Source organism: Rousettus aegyptiacus, unplaced genomic scaffold (genome assembly GCF_014176215.1).
Source record: "Rousettus aegyptiacus isolate mRouAeg1 unplaced genomic scaffold, mRouAeg1.p scaffold_m13_p_15, whole genome shotgun sequence".
Taxonomy (NCBI): domain Eukaryota; kingdom Metazoa; phylum Chordata; class Mammalia; order Chiroptera; family Pteropodidae; genus Rousettus; species Rousettus aegyptiacus.
The window spans coordinates 43,082,012-43,105,674 of NW_023416290.1; the positions used below are offsets into that span (position 1 = coordinate 43,082,012).

At 30.1% G+C, this 23,663-nt stretch overlaps 1 protein-coding gene across 6 annotated transcripts in view; it reads right to left on the minus strand.

Moving 5' to 3' along the window:
* CSMD3 (CUB and Sushi multiple domains 3) overlaps window positions 1-23,663 on the minus strand; it is a 989,790-nt gene that overhangs the window by 587,790 nt on the left and 378,337 nt on the right. For 3 of the 6 annotated variants that reach the window (XM_016138160.2, XM_016138159.2, XM_016138157.2), the window contains 2 exons: window positions 16,015-16,092; window positions 8,960-9,047 (listed from right to left, as the gene is read on the minus strand). In XM_016138160.2, the coding sequence (XP_015993646.1) occupies window positions 8,960-9,047; window positions 16,015-16,092 (166 nt within the window). The remainder of the gene's footprint in view (window positions 1-8,959; window positions 9,048-16,014; window positions 16,093-23,663) is intronic. The other 3 variants (XM_016138158.2, XM_036232977.1, XM_016138161.2) reach the window with 1 other exon arrangement.

Here is a 23,663-nt window from a genome sequence, read left to right on the forward strand (position 1 = left end):
TTACTCCTTAAATAGAACCCTGACTTATTCAAGATATGGGTAGATGTTCTTGACCTCTGTGCCATCTCTAGGGGAAGACTCACATTAGTTTAAAACAGTCATGTTGATCTCATTCCACTAAGCTACTGATTATTTAAAGGTACGTATATCAATCATTTCTGCCTAATTAAATGAAAGTTGGCTAGGACTTTTCTTCCTGAATAAAAATATCAAATCTCAAAAAGAGAAAACTCTTTGCTATTAGTCTTTCTTCCTTCTTTAAAAGATGGATACCTGGAGCAAGAGTAATAGTAGCCACCTTGCCATCGTGAGACAATTGGCACAAGATTCACAACTAATATCCTAAGAATTATGAAGGAAAAAAAGATGTAAAAAGATAGAAACAGGCTCGGGCTTTATTGCCGTTGCCGAGCAGAGGAATATATTAAAGAAAGTACTTCTTCTGGACGTCTTGTATTTGGGGAAAATAAAGATTTATTTATAAAATTTCTTTTGAGTATTCCCTTACTTGCAATAACTTATCTAAAGGAGTTAAGAAGTTACCTTATGATATACCACTTTGCCTTTCTCTTTTTGTTTTGTTTAAAATTACACAGCATCTGTGGAGTAAACTGTAAGTCACTGTGCTGTTAAATCAATTGAGAATGTATCCCAATACCCTGTCTACTTGGCGATTTCCTCCATGGGCTTTATCTGCTGCCTCACTGTGTACTCTACATTCGGCAATACAAACTAGCACTAATATGCTGTGTGGTTTACAGAGCTCTGTGTCAGAACACATGCCTCACCCTTATCCTGAAATGTTCTAATTGCACATATAAAGTTTTATCTGTTTTGTCTTTTTTTTTTTCCATACAATTGAAAATTCCTCTTCGTCTTTGTGTCTATAGCAATTGTCATAATGCCTGGCACATTACAGGCATTTGGTAAATGTTCATTAAATTAAATGACTCTTGCAACGTCTATAGCCCTAGTTCGGTTTTATAATTCATCCTTCTTTCTACATTTGTCTAAGTACTTTGGAAAAATCAATGTAGGAAATGGATATACAGTCTCACTGAAAAAAACTACTTGAAACTTTTATCTATTATGAGATCTCTATAATTCTGAAATATGTATTGATAAAAACTTTTTATGTATACTATTGAAGAGGTTGAACTCATTATGTTAGCTACAATTATTTCAGTCTCCAATGTTAGGTCAAAAAAAATGTTTTTCTTTTTCAAATCACACATTATAAGCATGGGAATAAATAGATAAGCAAGACAGGACAGGTCCTGTTCTCACTGAGCTTATGTTCTAGTGGGAGAGACAAACTCTATCAGTGAGGGTCTAACTAGGCCTTTCCAAAGGAGGAAATTTAATACAAGATATTGGTTACAGTTAGGCAGTGAAAGAGTTGAGATACTTAAACAGACAGTGTGGTACTCAGAGATTACTATAACTAGAACACAGGGGATAAATTTACTTGTTTTATAAAATGTGACAGTCCCACTGAGCCTGCCATGTTCAGGAGCTATAGCCACCCAATGCAGAGAAAGGAAGTGAGCCCTGGATTCCCTCTACTTTAATCTTTCAGTTTCCTGCTAGTATCTGTGAATGCTCAAAGTTAGCAAGAAGCCTAGAAAACCCAATCTGCAAACTCATCCCCTAACTACTCCGATGATAGCAGAGAAGAAATCAAAAAATTGATTTAGGAGGAATCAGACCAAGAATCAGCACACAGATAGCAAACAAATGAATAAACAAACAGAACAGTATCAGATGACAAGTACTATGTAGAAATGATATTAGAGAGAGAGAGTGAGAACTGTGTCTAGGAAGCAGAAATGGCTCTTTGGGAAGGTTACATTTAATCTGATATCTTAATAACAACAAGACAGTTACTGAAATAAGGATCTGCCAGAAAGAGCCTCAGGTAAAAATAAGCTAGACATATTTCAAAAACAGAAGGGAGACCAGGATATCTGGATCAGAGTGGGAGATAGGGAGAAGGATCCATAATGAGCTCAGTGAGAAAGAAACTGACTAGGTTCTGGAAGAAACAGTACAGGATCGGTTTTATTCTAAATTCAAGGGGGAAGTCATTGGCAGAGTTTAAGCAGAGAAGTGACATGATGTAATCTGTCATCAAAAGATCACTCTGACTGCTGCATGGTGTTGTATGCATCATAGATGACAATGGTAGTAGAGAGATCATTTAGGGCTGTATTAATGGTTCAAGGGAGAGATAGATGATAGTGACTTGAATTAGGAAGGTTTTAATTGAAATGGAGAATGTTGGATATATTTCTGTATCTTTAGAAACAGAATCAAGAGAACTTTCTAATAATTTTGATATGGAGGAGTGCAATTAAGAGAGGTTAATTCTACAAAGAGCTTTTTATAAAGAAAACACTAATTTAGTCTACGGCACATGTAAATCCTCTCTTGTTCTGTTTCTATATTTGGTTTATAAGTGATTTGTTAGTTTTTTTATATTTTTTCCTCATACCACAAATCTCGTATATTATCTATCTCCTTTAAAGTAAAAACACTGTCATTACTTAGACATCTCTTTTTGTGTTTTATTTCCTATTTTTTTCTCTTATCACTACAACCCAACTTATATTGCATAACTAGAGTTATATCACTTCTTCCACTTTGTTCCAGTCACATTGTATTTCCACCTTAATAAGGGTATTTTCTTTGATGAAAATAACATATACTTAATAAAGCTGAATGTTTTTCTATGGAAAGTAACTGTTTAAATGTAGCATGAGAAAATCTGACAGATCTGACATATGAATTTGTTTTCCTTATTATCGATGGCAACACTAAAAGAGACTCAATATTTATTTTTATTATAATTTATTTTTTCAAAAAGTTGTTATTTAATAATTATGGCATAAAACAAAAAAAATCTCATTTTTTTTCAGATTTGGAATTAATCTTAGTATAAGCAAAGTATCCCCACATTACACAAGCAGAAACACTTGCTTTATCTACAGTTTTATTCATCAAAAACCATTTCTTAAATGCGACGGTTTAACATAATTCTGGATAAGTATATTTTAAACTTTATTATAATGAAAGATTCCATAATTTGAATTATTTGTGGCCTCAAACTGTTACCTGAATCACCTTTTCTTATTATTTTTATCACAACATTTAAATAACAACTTGTTTTTCCCCTCCAGTAATGAAGAGACCGTGAATATAAAGTAGACAAGTGTATATAAAGTGCTAATCTCCTCAAAAAATAGGCAGAGTACTATATTTTATTTTGCATGTTACTTTGTAGGCTGCCTATGTTGAATATTTTCATAAGTCACATTTTTAAAGATCCTATCAGCTTAGATAACTTAATTAGAATAATTTTCAAAAACTAAGTCCCACTATTTCTTCAATATAGTTATATAACTTAAAAGTTATTTATTTATCTATCTATCTATTTATTTATTTATTTATTTATTTATTTATTTATTTTTAAGTAAGAGCTAGTTTTAATATGGCAATATTGTCTTGAACAGTCTAGGATCCAAGCAATGACAGAACATTTATTCTTTCATTACTCTTTGATTTCAGGTAAAGCAATACATCTTTTAAAGAACCTTCTCAGGTCAGAAATAGCTTTCAATATGGATAATAACAGTTGGATAAGTATTAATTGCACTGGTTAAAATATAATGTGAGAGAAAGGTTGTAGTGAAGGTTTACTTAAATTCAACTCAGGAAGCTTTTCTTAAGCATCTAAAGTGTTTTGGCTTATTGATTAAAAAATAAAATGTCATCTGCCTTCAAAAATAGAATAAATTATTTTTCTGCATCTATTGATATGATCGTGTGATTTTTATCCTTTATGTGGTGTATCATATGTGTCTGTTGTATATTTGTGTATGTTGAACCATCCTTGCACCTCTAGAATGAAACCCACTTGATTGTGATATATAATCTTTTTAATGTGTTATATTTGATTTGCTAGTATTTTGTTTAGGATTTTTACATCTATTGGTCTGTAGTTTTCATTTTTTTTTGTGTTATCCTTACCAGGTTTTAGCATCAGAGTCGTGTTGACCTCCTAAAATGAGTTGGGAATTATTGTCTCTTCTCCAACTTTTTGGAAAAAAATAATTCCTTTTGCAATTGCAACAAAAATAATAAATTACCTAGGAATAAGCTTAACAAAACATGTGAAAACTACAAGACATTATTAAAGGAAACTGAAGACACAAAGAAATGGAAAGATACTCCATGTTCATGAATTGGAAGAATCAGCACAGTTAACAGGGTCATATTATCCAGAGCAATATACAGATTTAATGCAATTCCCATCAAAATCCCAATGGCATTTTTAAAACTCATTTCCCATTTGATCTGAGAATACTAGCTGGCAATGCTTACAGCTGCAGCAGAACTTGCAAATCAGACCTAACCTTACCCCCAAAGTTTGCCACAAGATTTCTCACTTTTATTGTTATTTTCACATTGCTCTAGCATATAGATAGTCTCTGAAAATAAATGACAACATTCTATTTACAAAATTCGTTTTTAGTAGGAGTATTTGCATTTACGAAATATAGTAATTCTCAGTAGCTGAAATGTCGAATCCTAGAAAATGCGGTATTCTCATGCACGATGTTAAAACAAATACTGGTAGTGAGCTACACTTTTTCTTTTCATAAATGGGAAAAGAGTTAAAGAAATAGAACAGAAAAGCACAAGATTTGTATGGAATCACAAAAGATCCCAAATAGCCAAAGCAATTCTGAGAAAAAAGAAAGGCCAAAGGTATCACACTGCTGACTTCAAATTATACTACAAAGTGACAGTAACCAAAATAGCATGGTATTGGCAGAAAAAAACAGACACACAGACAAATGGAACAGAATTGAGAGCCCAGAAATAAACCCACATATTTATACACAAATAATTGTCAACATAGAAGGCAATAATATACAATGGGGAAGAAAAAGTCTCTTCAATAAATTAGAAAGCCACATGGAAAAGAATGAAACTAGATTGCTATCACCATACACAAAAATTAACTCAAAATGGATCAAAGACCTAAACATAAGACCTGAAACAATTAATTGAATAAAAGAAAATATAGGTACTAAACTCATGGACCTTGATTTTTGAGAGGATTTTATGAATTTGACTTCAAAGGAAAGGGAAGTAAAAACAAAAATAAATGAATGGGACTATATCAAACTAAAAATCTTCTTCATGGCAAAAGAAATCATCAACAAACCAGAGGCAACCAACTCTGTGTAAGAATCCTGGAACCTGAGCTTTCCTAGACATTTGGTTATAATTTTAAGAGACATTTAAATTTTTAATTTATTTTTCAAAACTGAAATTGCTGGCAGCTTCTATGATCTCTTTGGCAGCATTTCTCCCTTTTATGCTCCATAGGCATTTCAAATTAGAAATAAAGCTTTTAAGATTTCAAAACACAGCTGCTGGGATTCTCACCTTGGAGATTAGAGGACAAAATGGTAAGCAAAATATAGCAAGTCCCATAAGATATCTCATTTCTCTAAATTTTTTCTTATATATTTTCTCAGTGATTATAAAAATATTGATTATTTACATATAAGGATGTTTTTGTTTTAGCAACTGCTGCCTATAACTCAGTCATATAATGAGTTTGAAGTCCTGCTATAAGGTCGGATGATCAGAGAAATTAATGGAAAAATGCTGAAACTACAGTTTTGTTGTTTTAATCAATTCAATTCATTACATTTATGGAACTCCTCTTATCAGGAATACAGAAATATGAATAATCATATTTCTGATTCCAATAATATCATACTTAGAAAAGCGTCTAAAAGACAAGGAAACCATTTATAATTGTGGGGCAGAGACATACTTCAATCTAACAACCAGTCTCGCTTCTATATGTGGGGAAGTTGATTAAAGATACAGTGTACTGCCCTCATCATTTTCAAGTTTTCAATAGTATCAACATCCCTTTTAAAGGACTTCCTTTTCTTGCTTCACTCACTCCTATTGCATCACCATTCATGACCATGGTTTGCTAGCCCCTTGTAGGATAGATCTTTACGACTATGTCATAGAAACTCTTGTCTTACTATGAAGTATAATTAATGTCATCTACTCATGTTTCTTTAATATTCTTTATAATACCTAATACTGAGGATTCCTGACTATCTCTGAACCACAATTATGTTCAACTTAATACTGACTTGGAAAATCTCTAAGTCATTGGAAGTTTACAGTCTCAAAACCAAACTATTGATTTTTCTCTTCAAACCACTGGACTTCCACCCAATTAAATATTATCATTCACTCCACTCTAATGAGGTTCAAGCTCAGAAAATTAGGTATCATCTCTTATTCTTTTTCTTACTTTCTACATTAAGTTATTGGATATTGAGAATTTTATCTTCAAAAGATATCTTGAATCTGTCTAGTTTACTGTCATTATCATAGTCCAAGTCTCCACCAGCTACAACCAGACTACTGAAGTAGTCTTCCAAATAAAACTTCTGTTTTCTTCAATTCATCTACCTAAAATATAAAGCATGATCTACCGAAAATATAAAGTGGACCAGGTCACTCTCTTTTGACTCTTTGCAGCTTCCCATAGTAGGTAGGTGACCTAAATGAGTGAAGTAGCTTAGGGGTAACCACGATGAACCAGAAAAGAGCTTGCTTGGCTTATAGGAAGCAGCTGTTTATTAGTTCCAACAGATGTTGCCATGATGGTACATTCGTTTCAGTTGCCAAGTCTAATAAGGAAATAAAAAAATTGTGTGTGTGTGTGTGTGTGTGTGTGTGTGTGTGTGTGTGTGAGAGAGAGAGAAAGAGAGACAGACAGAGACAGAGAGAGACAGAAACAGAGAGACAGAGAGACAGAGAGAGAGAAAGAGAGAGAGAAATCTCCTGATCTTTAAATGTTAGTTCCCACATTTTAAAAACACTGCGTGCTTAACATGAAACACATCTTCAATTCATGTTAGGCTGAATGGTTGCCAATTTTCTTCTTTTGCAGAAGAAACCTGGTTCCCCCTTATCTCTGCAACTTCATTGTTTTTCTCCCACTTACATTCTATAATTTAGATTCACTTTATTTTTCTTCCTCAATGTGAAGTTCTTCCTTCTCGGTAGGCTACATGCATAAAATTTCTCCAGAATCAACAAAAGTAAGGCCTTCTCAAATTGGGTAGGATTCCACCCTGATAGCTTTATTTTCTTGCACAGAAACTTATTTTTCAATTTTATTTTATTTTTTTACTTTAAAGTGCTTTTATAAATTTGTTATTATATCTGCATGTGCTCACTTAATTGTTTATTTTCCTTTGTGCTATTAAATTCTAAGAGCTATGGGACGTGTATGTACTATGTCTGTTTTGTGCGCTTTATTTGTTCCTAGTATAAAGTCAGGCATTTAATGGGCAAGAAATATATGTAAATAATGAATGTATAAATGTTCTCTGAATTTTTCTTCCTGTCTATGTGAGATTCTAATAATCCCTTATAACCTAGTTCAACATTAGCTTTCTGTGACCCTTATCTCCTAGACCCCCAAAATACCATAACTCCTCTGTGCTTCCATAATATTTCATACATTCTTAAACTATAATGACTATATTATCTTAGTTTGATGGTGAGCTTCTTGATGCCTTACATCTATCCTGGTACTTGAAACCTGATGGAAAGATGATCTTAAGATTTAAAATTCACTACACTTGGTGGTAATTAAACTCATTGTATTACTTTTATATTAAGTCTATTTCCAATACACCATGTATTTTTATAAACAATGAGGCCGAGTAAATGTTAATATTAATAGTAATCATTTTATATATCATGTTATAATAGCAGGTAGCAATGAGTACTTATTTTGTCTCAAGCTTTATGATTACTGACATGCATACAGTAATCTCATTTAACCTTTCCCTAAAATTTTATGGGATAAATACTTTTAATCTCATTTTTAAATCTGAGAAAATAAATTTTTGGTGAGAAGATAGTTTACAGCAAAGATGGGATTTGAATGAAATTTGACTTCAAAGCATAATGTAGTATAGTGATTAAAAGATCATGTTTTAGATTCAGGATGTAATGAGTTCAAATCCAATTCGATCAAATTATCAGCTTGATAAGCAGAGCTTCAGTTTTCTCATTCATAAAGTACTGATAAAATAATAATTACCTAATGGAATTTCATTATAAATAGAGAAGACATGTCAATTGCTTACCTTTTGGTAGCCTACGAATTATCATTTTTAATTATGAAGGCTGAAAGATTTAGATGAGCTTTAAAGTTGCTTAGCATTATTTAATATTTTATAAATTTTTTAAGTATCTTTCATTTGTAAAATGCTATAATCAGAGGACTACCGAAAATTCAATATTTAAAAAATACTATTTAATAGCTCTGTAAAATAATGGCTACCAGAGTTTACTACACACACTCTCTAGGATGTTAGTAAACTTAATTTAAAATTAATAAAATACTATTTTAAGACAAAGATAAAGCATATTCAAGTTATATTTTCTTCTAGAAAGACATATAAAATGTTTATATGAAATTTGCAGGAAGGTTTCACAAATAGTATCTGATCTGAAACTCATCATTACATGTGACAAATTTGATTTACATGTTACAGAAGAGGAAATACGGGCAGAAAGAATTGAGTGACGTATTCAAGAATGAACAATAAGCAGTAAAATTCAAATTTAAATGTGTGTCGTTCAAATCCAAATACTGTTTTGTCCCCGCTAAGTACATGATCAAAAGGTAATAATTTAAACTCCAAAAAGTATCCTTAAAAAGTTGATGTTATTTACCACATTAAATTAATAAAATATTATTAGTAGAACATATCAATGAAATCTACCTGCTACAGTGGTAATACACCATGCTTTATCTCCATATTATCATTTTTAGAATTTAAATTAAAATAAACTTTAAATTAATTAATTAATTAATTAATTAAAATATTACCTAAAATCTGATCCAACTCTCTTCCCATTTTCTGGTTCACCTGGATCTGGACATAAATTGGAAGCTGTTTTAATACCTCCCTCATTTACTGTAACAACAGAAAAAAGAAAAAAAGGATCAAAACATATAATTAGAAAATTACAGATATTAATATTTTAAAATTTACATAAACATATTGCTATATTTTTATTGTAATCACTAGTTTAAATACAGAATTTGATAACCCAAAATTGAAGATAGAAAATATTTTTTCCATTTATAGACCTATGAAAGTTAAATTCGAATTTCGCATTCAATGAATGACATAGTATTCTGAACATTAACATATCAACAGTTAAAACTTTATTTTTAATTACTATCAAGTTGTGAAATCTCTGGAAACGCATTCCCAGGGTATTAGTGTCACAGACTCCATTAATTACTGGCAGTAAAGATATCAACACTAGTTACAACAGTGTCATTTGGGTCCTGTTATTTTTAAAGTTGCAGTAGAAAAATAAGACCCTATGAAAAAAAGTTTAAAGTTATTAGCATTTCTTATATGTTTCTTAACAAAGCAATTTAGTCTGTCGATGTCAAAATAAAAGTATTTACCAAGTATCTTCTTGAATTATGATATGATATTGAAAACCTAAATAATAGCTTTACCCTTTAGCAATTTCCATGACTATGTTTAACTTAGCCAGAGTATATATACTTTTTTTTTTTCCAGAACATCCAGTTAATCAAAGATTAATTAATATGTTCAGTGAATAAATCGCATTGGATAAATTCCCAAGATGGATTTTTTATTGGGAAGATTATTAAACTAGATAGTTCTGAATATGTGATACTGTTTCATAAATTCAATTTTATAGTAAACTGGAGAATAACTTCTATTTTGTTCTTCATTAACTTATCTGCTCCTTTAAAAAAAAAAATAGTACATAAGTAGATACTTCAGAATTGGAAAAAATATAAACTTTGTAATGATTCTCATCTAACAATGTGCATTAGAATCACCTTTGGGGCTTCCTTCTAAGGAATAATGATGCCTACTTCAACTTTCAGATATTCTAATGCATGTACTCTAGGGTAGAACTCCGGGTATTGTTTTTTGTTTTTGTTTTTGTTTTTTAATAATCCTTAAGGTAATTCTATGGTAGAGTCAATGTTGAGAACCAATGCATCTTTGCATCATTTACTTTAGACTGATTTATTAGATAGCAAGACAATTGACAGATGATGACCCAGCAGTTGTGACTCTGGTAAAGATGTCATATTTTCAATTAGATATGAAATTTTACATTTGTGTTCTTCATTCTATAAAACTCGCTTTCCTAAATATCCCAACAATACTCTTATTGCCAACTTTATTATATATTCACCAGTCTATGTAAGGCATGTGATATTTTTTGCTTTCCTTGCTCTGTTGACTTGGTATTTAAATCCCCTTTACCTTCATTTTTTTGGGGGGTGAGGGGGTATTCTTTTACTTTTGCCTATATAACATGCAGTGGACAAATTCAAAAGCAATGGCCCACAGTTATCCATATTTTATATTTTCCTTATGGCTTAAAAATTTACTTAAAAAATTACTCCAATGTTAATGACTTCCAATCTATGGTTTGTCATCTTTTCCAAGTTCCTTGGTTGCTTTATCAATGACTTACTAGATTAACCACCAAAATTTCCATTGTCATCTCATGTGCATGCTCAAATCAAACCTAATTACTGATGCTTTTGTGACTTCATTATCCTTTATTTCCAATCCAGCTTGAGTACTAGAGGATAAACTTCCTCAAACATAGTTTGTATTAGTGTTCAAGTTCCTAGGATTCAGTTGCATTTCCAACTAGTCACAAAGATGCATTCGTAACTCAAGTCCAACAAGAGTCTTCATTCTGCAGTGTTACTGGTTACCCGTGCTCATCTCAGGCTTTGTGTTTTCTCCATATCGCTGCACTTTCTCTTCCTTCCCATTTAGCATTAAAATCCTATCTAATTTTCACGACTCAAGCTCCACGTTTTTGCCAAATACAATCCTTCATTTATTCCAGATTATTCTAAGCCCTTTTTTTCACATAACATTTATACTTAAATTTTAAATTAAATTGTTATATTATAAAAGAGCAGTTTCACATTTCTTAGTCATATATACAAAAATATTATATCTCTGATAAAGGAAAAACTTATAATTAGTTTAATAAACCTACGATGCCTCAATAGCAGTTAATATCTTCTTCAGTAAATATATCCCAGTTGTTTTATTAAAAACGATACCTGTATATTGTTTTAATGAATCATGTATTTTCTATTGGAAGCAGTCCCTTACCTATCTTTAAATAGCTTTTCATAAATACTCTAATATACTTTACTGAAATGTGACTTTTTGAACATCGACTAGAGATGAAGAAAAGGAGTGGCATGACCTACATTTACCTACTTTATGATATTAAAATGTATAACACAGATTATAAGTTAATACAGAAGTGGTCTGGGTATATATTATTGGAAAATAACTTATTGCCTCAAAAAGTAAGCCTAGGTTAATATGAATTTTTAAAATAGCTAATACCTACATAGTACTAACTACTTGTCCAGAACTCTTCTACATCTATTCATATGTGTCAACTCATTTAATTTTCACAACAATCTTAAAGGTAGATATTAATATTATACATTTCCTATAGGTGAACCAACTGAGGTATGAAGAGGTTAAAAATATTTCCAAAGTCATATTGTCAGTTAAAGCCTAAGTCTAGGTTTAAACCTTGGCAGATTGATTTAAAAAATTCTGCTCTTAACCCCTGAGCCCTACATCTTGTCCACAAAGGTCAGCAAGACAAAATGGCATTGCTAATTTAAATTGGAAACATTTTTTCCAAACATTTCATTTAAAAATGCATCGCATGTTTATGACTTTCACCATTTTCACTTAATACCGGTTCTTACGATTTTAATTATCAATTATCTTTTCTACTTGGAAGCTTCCCTTAAACCACTGCTTCTGGAATTTGGCAATATGGGAAAGACACACCAATTTAAAATGTAAAGATAACAGGAGACCTTCTGCATAATATGGTTATTTAATGTTCTTTCATTAAAAAGACTTAAAAAATAAAGAATAAAGTATATGATCTGTTACTTCTTTGATATTTAGATATTTCATAATTGCTCATAGCTAGTGATGCTAAGACATTCAGATGAAGTTACAATTCATTTAATCAGCTGCTTTCACTATATACTGTCATTCAAGCAACTGGACAGATTTATGACTTTTACTTCTTTTAATGAGAATAGTAACTTGCAGAGCGGTAAGGACATGACTGTTTTTTACAGTTTAATTACATGCACAGGGTGCTGCCCCTTGAAGAGAGCATCACTATGAGAATAACATTTGGTTGGGACCTTTAAGGATATTGTTGTTGCTGCTGTTGTTGTTGTTGTTGTTATTAATTATTAACACGTGTCCTTTTCCCAATATATTAGCAGAAAAAGAGAGAACAATAGCACAGGATTTTGAAAATTGAATAAACTGTCATTTCTTATAACACTGAAGTGTCTTTAGTATATGTGTTCACAAAATATGCCACAGGAATCTTAATTAATTTACTATATTATTAGTTCTGGCTTGAAAATACTATACGATTATTAGTCAACATCAAAATGCAATATTTTTATTACAAACAAGTTATCTGAGTCTTCTGATATCTGTTATTATTTAGTGCATAATCTACCCCAAAAAAAATAAAAATAAGTAGATTCTGACTAAAAGTCACCTCCACATTGTCTCATTCAGCTACTTACATTGTTACTTTTCTTGGATTTTTTTTTTATATTAGATTTTAATTTTTATACCACCTTAAAAAATATAGTGCTTCTGGATATTGCCCTGAATTCGGATATCCTGGATATTGACAGAATGTTATTTTACACTAACTTTGTATTCCACACAAAGTTGCCTCTTTGAGCTTCCCGATAAAATGCTGGGTCCTTGCCGGCTGAGACTGTACTTTATTCACTCTTTACCTTCAATAGTATAGCTTGGTGCTGCTATAGAGAACTACCTCTAATAGAATTGTGGAATGAATGGATAATGTAAATGAATGAAAGCATGGATTTGAATAAGATGAAATTAATAAATTATGGGAAGCTCACACTTTCTTAATAATTATACCTTAATATTCTAGAAGAGCCTAGCAGAAAAGTTGGCAAGACTTCTGGTTAACTAAATTCAACATTTTGAAATATAAAAATTTGTTTTATTTTTTAAATTTTTTTAAATTTTATTTTATTAGTTTCAAGTATACAGTACATTGGTTAGACATTTCTATAATTAATAAAACAATCCACCCCCTAATTACTCTTTGTCTCCTCTGACTCTCCACTTAGCCATTACATTAATACTAACTGCATTCCCTATACCATGCTCCCCATCCCCGTGACCATCTATTAACTACTAATTTGTACTTTTTTAACCCTTCACCCCATTCTCCCAGGCCCCTAATACTCTCCCCTCTAGCCCTCACCAGATCGTCTGTTTTAATTAGTTTGTTCTTTTTGTTCCTTAGATTCTACATATAAGTGAATTCATATGGTATTTATCTTTCTCTGTCTGAGTTATTTCACTCAGCATAATAACCTCTAGGGCTATCCATGTCATTGCAAATAGTAGGATTTCATTTTTTTAATGGCGGAGTAATATTCTATTGTACATATGAACCATAACTTATTTATCCAATCTATTTTTTCCTTCCTTGGTAAACTTACTCTTTTTGATGAAGAACATAAATGGATAGGTAGAAGCTATTTTAATTTTAAGTATTAAAGTTGGGGGGAAAAATCAGAATTTGCTATTTAAACAATCAAAGGTTCTGCATGAAGACTACCTGCAGCTTCCTGAATCTCTTAATTTGTTTCTTGGTTATAACTTTAAAAGTGTTATTGTGGGAAGATATGCTTTGACAATGCGTAGTTCATGTACTCCATGCTTAAGCTTACTTCTGGGAGTTACAGTAATAGAATTGATTGCTTTTACAAAGACCACCAACTTAATTATTTTTTTTTTCATCTGAAAGATGAGTGTTACATAAAAATTCTCTCCTTTTAAAATTATTTGGCCCTGTTCAACTAATGTTTCAAGGAGATGAAGACCCAAATGCTTACTTGATAACAGATATACAATAATAAAAACTAAAACAATATAACAAGAATACTTTTCATCTCTTACATAAAATATAATGGATAAATGCAAAATTTGTTTTAATATTATTAAGTAAATTAACATTTTCTTTTTGCTTCATGATTAACTTTTTTTGGCCTACTAACATTCTTCACAATTTTAGAATAAACATTCTTTAAATAAATTTTGTTTTTTTTAAAACAGGTTTTCCCCCCTAGATACACTATTATGTCTGCTTCCTTTCTTGATCACTCTCATAACTTCTGCACAAAAACAAACAAACAAAAATAATGTATATGCCCACTAGGCAATATGCCAAGTATAGAGAATTACATAGATCTTGAAGCCTTAATAAATCTTACCTATTTTAGTATAAGTAGTTGGAATTTCCCAGGACATTTGAAAGTCTGAAGCATGCAACATATAAAATAATAGTGTAGCCAAAATGGGGAAAGGATGAAACAGTCATAATCTATAATTCCACTTAGAATTGGAAATAAATATTAGGTAGTGAACGTAATATTTAAGTCTTCAAACAGTCAACTTTTATTTCATGTTGACATAATGAAATTTGATAACGTCATAATAATTTCATCTTTTTTCTGTTCATATTTTCTTTTGTAGGAAAAATATCTTTCCAAGATGTATCAAATAATTAATATTAGAAAAATACTATAGCACTATTTGTTTTCCATAAAAAATAATATATAAACTTTATAAAATGTTTATATCAATCTTGAAAATGTGTTTTTAACTCAAAAAATATTACAAGAAATTATAACTACACAGTTAGACACTTTAAACTGTTTAGTGTTTTTTCAAACAGGTACCTGAATTTGATCAAAAATTTCCAATTGATATCTGCTATTTTTGGTTTAGTATTCCCAGATCTAACAAAATGTAAAAATCATATTTTAAAATTGTGATACTAAATTTTTTGATAACATACAGACTCCATATTTGTTTCCTGATAATTGATGTGATTGCTCTAATTGTGTCATTTACTATTACATACACCAGTCAATAAATATTTAGGTAAAACACTTTCCTGATATAACTATAATGAATGATTTTTGTTAAAGAAATAGTTATGAACTCATTTCATCAGCTGATTTGAAATTAAATAAAAATAATGTTAAAATAGTCACTCTTGTTAAAAATAACATTATTTACAATAATCTGCTATCAATATGCATGCCATTTTAGAAGTCAGATGTTGCATCATGAGTGGCTTCTTTCAAAATTTATATGTATCTGCATGAATAGCAGGGCAGGAATTTCTGCAAGCTGCTATTGACTTATACTATGAAAATGCATAACCCGCCAAAAATTTATATTTTATGTTAATTTATGGTAATACACATGAATGCACATCCAGTGATTCTTAATCAGATTTATGGATGAACTTTATAATTACTTCACAAAAGACTACTGACTTGAAGGTTTGGATATTATAACTCAAGTTAAGAATATCTTTTTTTCTTAAAATAAAAAACTGCTATTAAAAAAATTTTTCCTCAGGAAAACAATTATGTTGAAATTTAGATATGTTCGAACAAAAATTCTAAGAGAAATCACTAATTTAAGGAATTTCACTCATTTTTTAACTCACATCTTAGAATTACAAAATTAGAATGTTATCAACATAGCAGATCAAAAGAGATTTTTTACATTTTAAATTAATATGATCTTTGGAATCTACCATATTAACCCATTAATTCGATATACATTTAAATACAAGAAAATGTTGAATAATAATCATGCATGTTATATAGATATTAATGCAGTTAATTTGATAAATATACAGTTTTATAAAACACACACAAACAACACAGACATCACAAACTTCACTCTTGCACTAGAGAAAGTAACAAAAAAGGAGTACACTCACAGATAGAAAACTTGTTGCTGTTGTCTTTCCCTGGAAACAATTTAAATCCTCTAGATTTAAAATCTATGGCCTTTTTCACTAGTTAAGAAAACAAACAAAAACATGTATCAGGATATACAATTTTAACATGAAATTCAAGTTAACAAATTTTGTTAGCATGGATTTATGCAAGTTAAAGAAACTGCTTTCTTAAGCCTGATATAGATTACTCAGAAGAAAATTTGAAAAGAAAGATTAGCAATATAATCACTAAGTAAAATGCTGAGCAGTAAAGAAGGATTTTAGTGTTGTACAGGGAGAATCCTGCATGTATGTATAGGTATTTTTAAATTCTATCCAAGTTTTTATATGAGAGTAAAGAATTAACACTTTATCATAAACTCATTTGAATTCATCGAATGTTATGAAATAAATTAAAAGAGGAAAATTAAAATATTAAGACATAAAAGTGGAAAAAAATTAATGAACTTGGTCTTTAAAATAAACTAATGTATTTTTCAAGTAATTTAGCATAATTGAAATACCAGGACATGTTTAATAAAATTATATAATTGGAAAACTTATAATACATTTTAGCATTTCTGTTAATAATCTTTTCCTTTCATAGTCATTGCTTTTGACAATTTGAATGATGTCAGTCCATAATGAATAAAATTTATGAAATGAATTACAACTATTTGGAATTCATCTAAAGTATATTGCTACTACTTTTGAGATGCTGATACTAGAAATCAAAATCATGCGAGACTGGCATAATTCACTTTGTACTATATTGAAACACATGACTGGATTCGCCTAAAAATAATAAATTCAATAAAATAACTTGAAACATTTTTAAAAAAATTGTTTTTTCAATTATTCTGAATGAAGAAAGAAATCATTTTGTTTTAAATATAAATCATTTGATTCACTGCAATTGCTATCTCATTTTTAAAAGCAAAAAACAATAGTTCAGAAGACTATTTAAATTTTTAGTGGCATCAAGTGAAATGAAAATCTACTTAATTGAAACCCCACTAATTAAAAAAAGCTATGCAATCTGATCTAATAACATATTTAAATTTCAATTATTTTCTTTCAAAAACCAGTATGAACCAGAATGCAAGGGATATAATTAACCCCTCAATTATAATTTGAAATTTTACATATTGCTTTTTATGAGGTTTAAAAGTAAGGTTGATAGGCTGAAATAGTAGGCTGAAACAATTAGGTTTTATTCATGTCATAAATTTTAAAAAAGCAAAACTGCTTTTTTGTTAGTTTAAGATGATCATTTTCCTGTGACTTGCCATTTTATCTAATTATGGATATTCAAATTATGGATATTTTACTGGTTTTGAAACATTTTAAGGTGCTTTTTCTTGTTAACATCTTCCAAAGTAGAAAGGTAGAGACAGGGTCTGACGTCTTATTGGAATATAGGGTTAAGAACCATCTATACACACTACATTTAAAAAATGAGGAAAATGATTACTGGAGCAGGTTTTAAAGAGACATGATACTTAGCAAGTATTAGTTCTCAGATTTTGTATAAGAATCTGCCTTTTTATCCTTGGTCTCTTCTCTTAAAATAAGAAGTTAGACTAGATGACTGTTCAGTCACTTTACACTTTTGAGGTTCTTTAACTGTGATCCTTTATTTATAGTGAATGATTACAGTTCTCTCAAGTTGTGCTTTTTGTTGTAATTCTTTCACACCCCACCCTATGGTAAGCTAAGTTTTAGTTCTACTAGAGTATTCCCCAATCCAAACATAAATTATAAGTAGAAATTCTGTTTTTATCTGCATTATAAGAATTGACTTTAAGTATTACAAATGAGTTTGAAAATTTCATGGTAGCTTCAACACAAATTTGAGATTCTTGAATAAAGAGAAATAAATGAAAAGCTTGTAAACTCACAGGAGATTGAAGAAGAAAAGTCTAGAGGGTCAAACTGCTCAGTTCTAAAATGCGTCACTAGGAATAAAGGATGTCAAGTTCTACAAAAGGGGTGTGTGTGTGTGTGTGTGTGTGTGTGTGTGTGTGTAGAAACGGTAGGTTTTTGCAACGTGCTTATGTCTAAACTTGAATATTTGGTTGGGTGAAGTAAGAGATAACTCTAGCTAAGGAAGTGTCATCTCAGACCTAAAAGTTTTGAATAATCTCCTGGTTCTATAGAGATTTAGCTTCATTTTATTTCTTTTGTAAGCATTTATTTGTCAATTTGAATTAAAGAAATAAATCTACATATTTTTTAAAGTAAAAAGTACAATAATTGTAATGTAGATCCAAAAGATCGAAAGCCAGGAGAATATCCATTTTAGGAAATAAAAAGAAGTGAATGAAAAATAAAATTTAAATCCATAAAAAAATTAAATATGTTAAACAGTAAACCCATTCTTTAGATCTTCTTATAATTTCAATAGACTTGTATACCTCTTTACAAATAAATTGAGAGGATGAAAACATCAAACACCAGTTGCAAGACCCTGCTCTAAATCATGTGTCAGTAAAATGTTAAATCTCAAGTGTATTCCATAAAAATGTAACTTTTATTATGTATGACAAGGTATATACATTAAATACCCACATAGCATCAAGAAATTAGGGGTTTTACCATATTCAACTTATAAAATTAAACAGACCTTTTTAACAGTTGCATTTCAGTAACAAGCATGTAAAATGCATTTTATCATAGAGATAAAATATGTTGTGGTCTTTTATATAAGTTAAGAAAAATGTTAAAAGACAAATATGTGGTTTATGTCAATTCCTTCCATTGTCCTGTGAGTTTCTCAAGGACAGAAATAATGTTTTACTTAGGTGGTACTTGTATGGGTATATGATTGAATTAATAAATGCAATATTGTAAGTAGTGGCTCATTTAACTAAAAGCATTCTTTTGGAAGGATATCTTTTACTTATCATGAATTAGGAAGGGAGGAAGTGATAAAAGAATGAATGTTCAAGACAAAGCACTTTCACATGTAAAACAATTTTTAAGTACGCGAACATTATATATGTTCTAATACTTTTAATAAAATTCATTAAATGGAAGACACATAGATATGCACAAAGATCCATTTCCTTTTTTTTTTTTTTTTCTGCTTTTCACATACTAAACAACTTTTGTTTATTTTGTTTGTTTTTTAGGGGGTTTGAAATGTTTTTAGCAAATGGAAATATAATGGGAAAAATCTGTCATCTTTATTATAGCATTATTTGTTAAATGTTATCAGAACATCCCAAAATCCCTTTCGTTTTCTATTTAGATTATATTCTAACACGATAAAGAGAAAATGAATATAATATGCTGTTATCTTAATCTTCCAAATTTGAAGTATTTATTTTGACCATAACTTATCTTGCAAGAGGCAGTAGCTGCATTATAAATCTGTGATTAAATCAGATTATGATAACTTCTGAAAAAGAAAACGATTTCTTTAGAAAGTAAGTTGCTGTATCTTATTAATTTTTTTGGTTTATTTTTTGCTTCATTTTAACTTTTCAAATGTCTAAGAATGCCTTTTTCTTCTACTATATTCGATATCATGATACCTGGATATATAATTCCTACTTTTCATTTTGAATTATGATTTTAATCTTTACCTTTATAATTAATAAATTATACTAATAAAATAATTTCCTTAATTTTTTGTTTTGGCTATTTAAACAAGTGTGCGAATTTGAGAATCTAGCACATCTCGCTAATGACAGTAGATTCATTTACATGGGTACTAAGAAATGTAATCGATCACTGACTCACTGACTAGTTCTATTACAAGTCAAGATAATGTTAAAATCCAGTATTTTATTTGTGGCATTTTCCTCACTGGACTAGGAATTGGGAGACTGTGTTCTAGTTCCATAAGACATGGACCATTGAACTTCTCCATTCGTTTCTAAGAGATTCATTCAATTTACCCATAAGTATTTAGGTATAGAATGTGAACCAAAAGAAGAGTAAAAGACATGTAGTCAGAATTCTCAATTTCATCTCAAAAAATAAAATGCTCTCAATTTCATCTCAAAAAATAAAATGCATTTTGAGATTCCAAAAGTACTTAACTGTGGTAAAAGGATACATTTTGTTCGTTCGTCTATCTATCTATCTATCTATCTATCTATCTATCTATCTATCTATCTATCTATCTATTTATTTAAAGTAAATGGTGGCTCGATGTTACATGTCTCAAAACATTAAAATTCAACACCTTTTGTCTATATACTGTACTGACAGAACAAAACACTTCTTTAGAATGTATTTATCAAGGAGGCTCCTACTTGGTTACTCCTTTCACATTATCCTTAGAAGAAGAATGATCAAGAAATTATACTGACATAGTAAAAGCTAGGTAATATTCCTGCAGTGTCTGTTTTATCATCTTTCAAGTAAAGTTTACCATTTGGATACAAATTTCTGAAAAAAGAACATTTGCTTTATAAATGTTTCAAAAGTAGATAAATAATACTGACCACCATTTGATGAGAAAGTTGTTTTGCAACTAATGTTCAAAATTACTAAAAAATTTAAAAATACTTACATATTAGAGATATCTGAGGCCTAAAATATTCTCAAATTTAAAATGATGGAATTAGAACAATTAAATTTAGCAAGAAATGATGTACATTCAATTTCTTAATTACGTCAAATCTAATATTCTCCTTTTTAAAAATCACTACAGATAAGTAATATGGTACGGACACCCCAGTATTTTTTAAGTCTTAATTTCTATTTATGCTACCATACTAGTTTATGGCTAGCACTTATTCTTGCATATCAAATGTATAAATATAAAATTTAAATATAAAATTTACGTGATGTCCAATTTTTAGTTGAAAAAGATTACAATTATATATGGTACCACTATGCTTAAATTCTACAAAAAAAAAATTCTAGGAATAAGTACAGAACATGAATTCAGTAAATGTTATTTTTATTATTGTTATTACTAGTTAGAATTTTAAGACCTATTCAGTTTCAGAGGCCATTCTAATTGATGATGCAGTATACTTAATTTTTTTTCAATTATTTTGTGTTATGCATTTTTTACTGTGTGGGGATGACAAATTAAATCATCTGCTTTCCCTAGATTTCTAAGCTAAATTTTATTTTTAACATAAAGTTAGAAACTGCCCCAAATCTTTTGACCAAAATAGTAAATTTAGTATGAATATATAGAAACAGCCTTGAATATATAATCATACTACTTTTTATAAAAATATGTGTAGTTATTCAGCATATTTAAGGTATTCACATAACAGGCTCATTTTCACTTTTATAAAAGAAGATTCTGAAGTTACAAGCTCTCGAAATTTTGTATATGGGCTTTCTTTCCTCCCTAAAATGAAACAATTTCGGGAATTCATAACACTTATGTAGATACCACAGATGCACTTGCAGTGCTTGGCGTAACAGGTCTTACAGTTATAGTGTGCTATAAAATGTCAGGATAAAAAAATGTAAGATTTTTATATTCTCTTTATGGAATCTTATAATTAGCATAATAAAATAACTACATAGTAAGAGTTACCACTGGTACATTCACAAATATTTTTAAACAATTTTACAACTGTCTCAGTCTTTAATTCAATAGTTTTAATATTCATTTTCTGACACTTTCAAATGAAATTTTTATTATCTTTAGTCCTAAAGTTAAATATGAAATTCCTCTCCATTCTCTTTCTTAAGCCCTTATTTTTTTGTTTTGATATATCATATTCTTTATGAAAATGGTTTTCTATTTCCTTTGTTTATAATATGTTATTTTCCTATTTAATTTTTACCATAGATAATTGATAATTTCAGTGTAAGTGGTACTATGAAAAGTGATAACATTCTTTTTTTTTTTTTTTTGAATGCTTAAGCAGGCCCTCATTTTCATAAGGATGCTTAGGGAATATGAAGATTAGGCAAAAATTCTCAAATAATCTCAACAACAAAAATATGCCTGGAGGTTATTTTCAAAGATTCTTACTCAAAACAAATCAAGTAATTTTAGGTCACATATTTGTTTTACAATCAATCACTTTTGTACACTATAAATTTAATATCTTCTAATATGAGACTAATTGGGAAAGAAGTAACTGTTTGAATAATAGTGAACACAGTAGATGAATATCATCTGACTGAGGGCAATAAAATATATTCTTCTACTACGAATTTCATTAATGCAGTAAATAATTTTAAATAAAAATTGCAGAAAAATAATTTTACTTTAATGCATAACAACGTCCCCTCATCCCTTCTGATTTCAGATTATATTTTATCCAAGTTCTTCACTACATGTTATCATTACCTAAATTCTATTTAAAATAAGCATAGATGGGCTCTAATAGTTTTATTTGATGTAGGGTTATACAGCTAAGTCCATGGCTATTGAAGACAGCAAAGCACTTTTCGTAACCCATCTATTTTGCATACTGTCCGTATCATCCCAGATCACTCACCTCCTTGTTCTTTGTACACAATGTTGATCTGAATGAGCTACACTACATTCCACTACTCAAACTTTGGCATTGCACTAACGGCATTGCCATCATTGAGGGATCGTTAGAAAAGCAGACTGTCAGGTGCATCCCAGACCTAATGAATGAAGATTAATGGTTTAATAAGATCCTCAGGTAATTTTTATGAACCTTTAAGTTTGGGAAGCATTAGACTCTATCAACAGACTCCCTTTTCCTCTGGAGAATTCCAGCAGGAGGATGGAGGTTAGGAGAAAAGTAAGATCAGGATTGTTCCACAGGGTCTCTCCTCATTACACTGACTAGCATTGACCAGGACCCTTACGTGAAGTTAACGTGCTAGTCAGCTATACATATCTCTTTGTCCAACATCTATCTCCCCGCATTTCAACAGCTTTGGAATGGTGACAGCCTAGCTGCTACTACCTCAGGTTATAACATGATCCCTATGGTTCCTTTAAGTCTACTTATTTTGAAGTAATCCTTTTGTAAAAGTTAGCCTTTGCTCCATTGTTTCTCAATAGATTCTAATGGATATAATACTGGAAATACTCAAAGATTTGATGTTTCAGGTACTAACTACTATATTAAACAACACATCTTAATGTGTCTATAACCACTCATACTTCAAAAGAGTATATCTAAGTAGAAATATGGGTGTCTTTTGTTCATTATTCTAATATGGATGCTTACTTGTTTCCTAGGGAATGTTTTGAAGATCTAGATAACACATCTATGCTCATTCCTAGCAATTATCTCCTCAAGAAGCATAGAGAATTCACAAGGATAAAGTAGATAAAAAGAAAGTTAAGTAAGTTGGCTGTATTAAGTAGAGCAGTAATTGAAATAAATAAGTGTAAACCTGGCAAGAAAAAAGTATGGGTCTAATAGACATCCAAGATGTACTGAATGCTACATATTACTTTGGTGTAACTTATACATGAGATCAATATGAATAGTACTAAATAGAGCTGTATATATTAGTTGTTTCCATAATTCTCTATGATGTTGCATTAAATATTTTATTTCTAAGGATATTAGCTGTCCTAAGACATTTAAAACTCTGTTCTAATTGTTTTCTTAATTTGTTCACATATTTTTACCTTATGAGATTTTGTAATTGGAACATTGCTTATCTTGTTGTAATGGCTCCACAAGGGGGCAGTATCACTTATTGATTATCTAAACTTTAGACTCAAG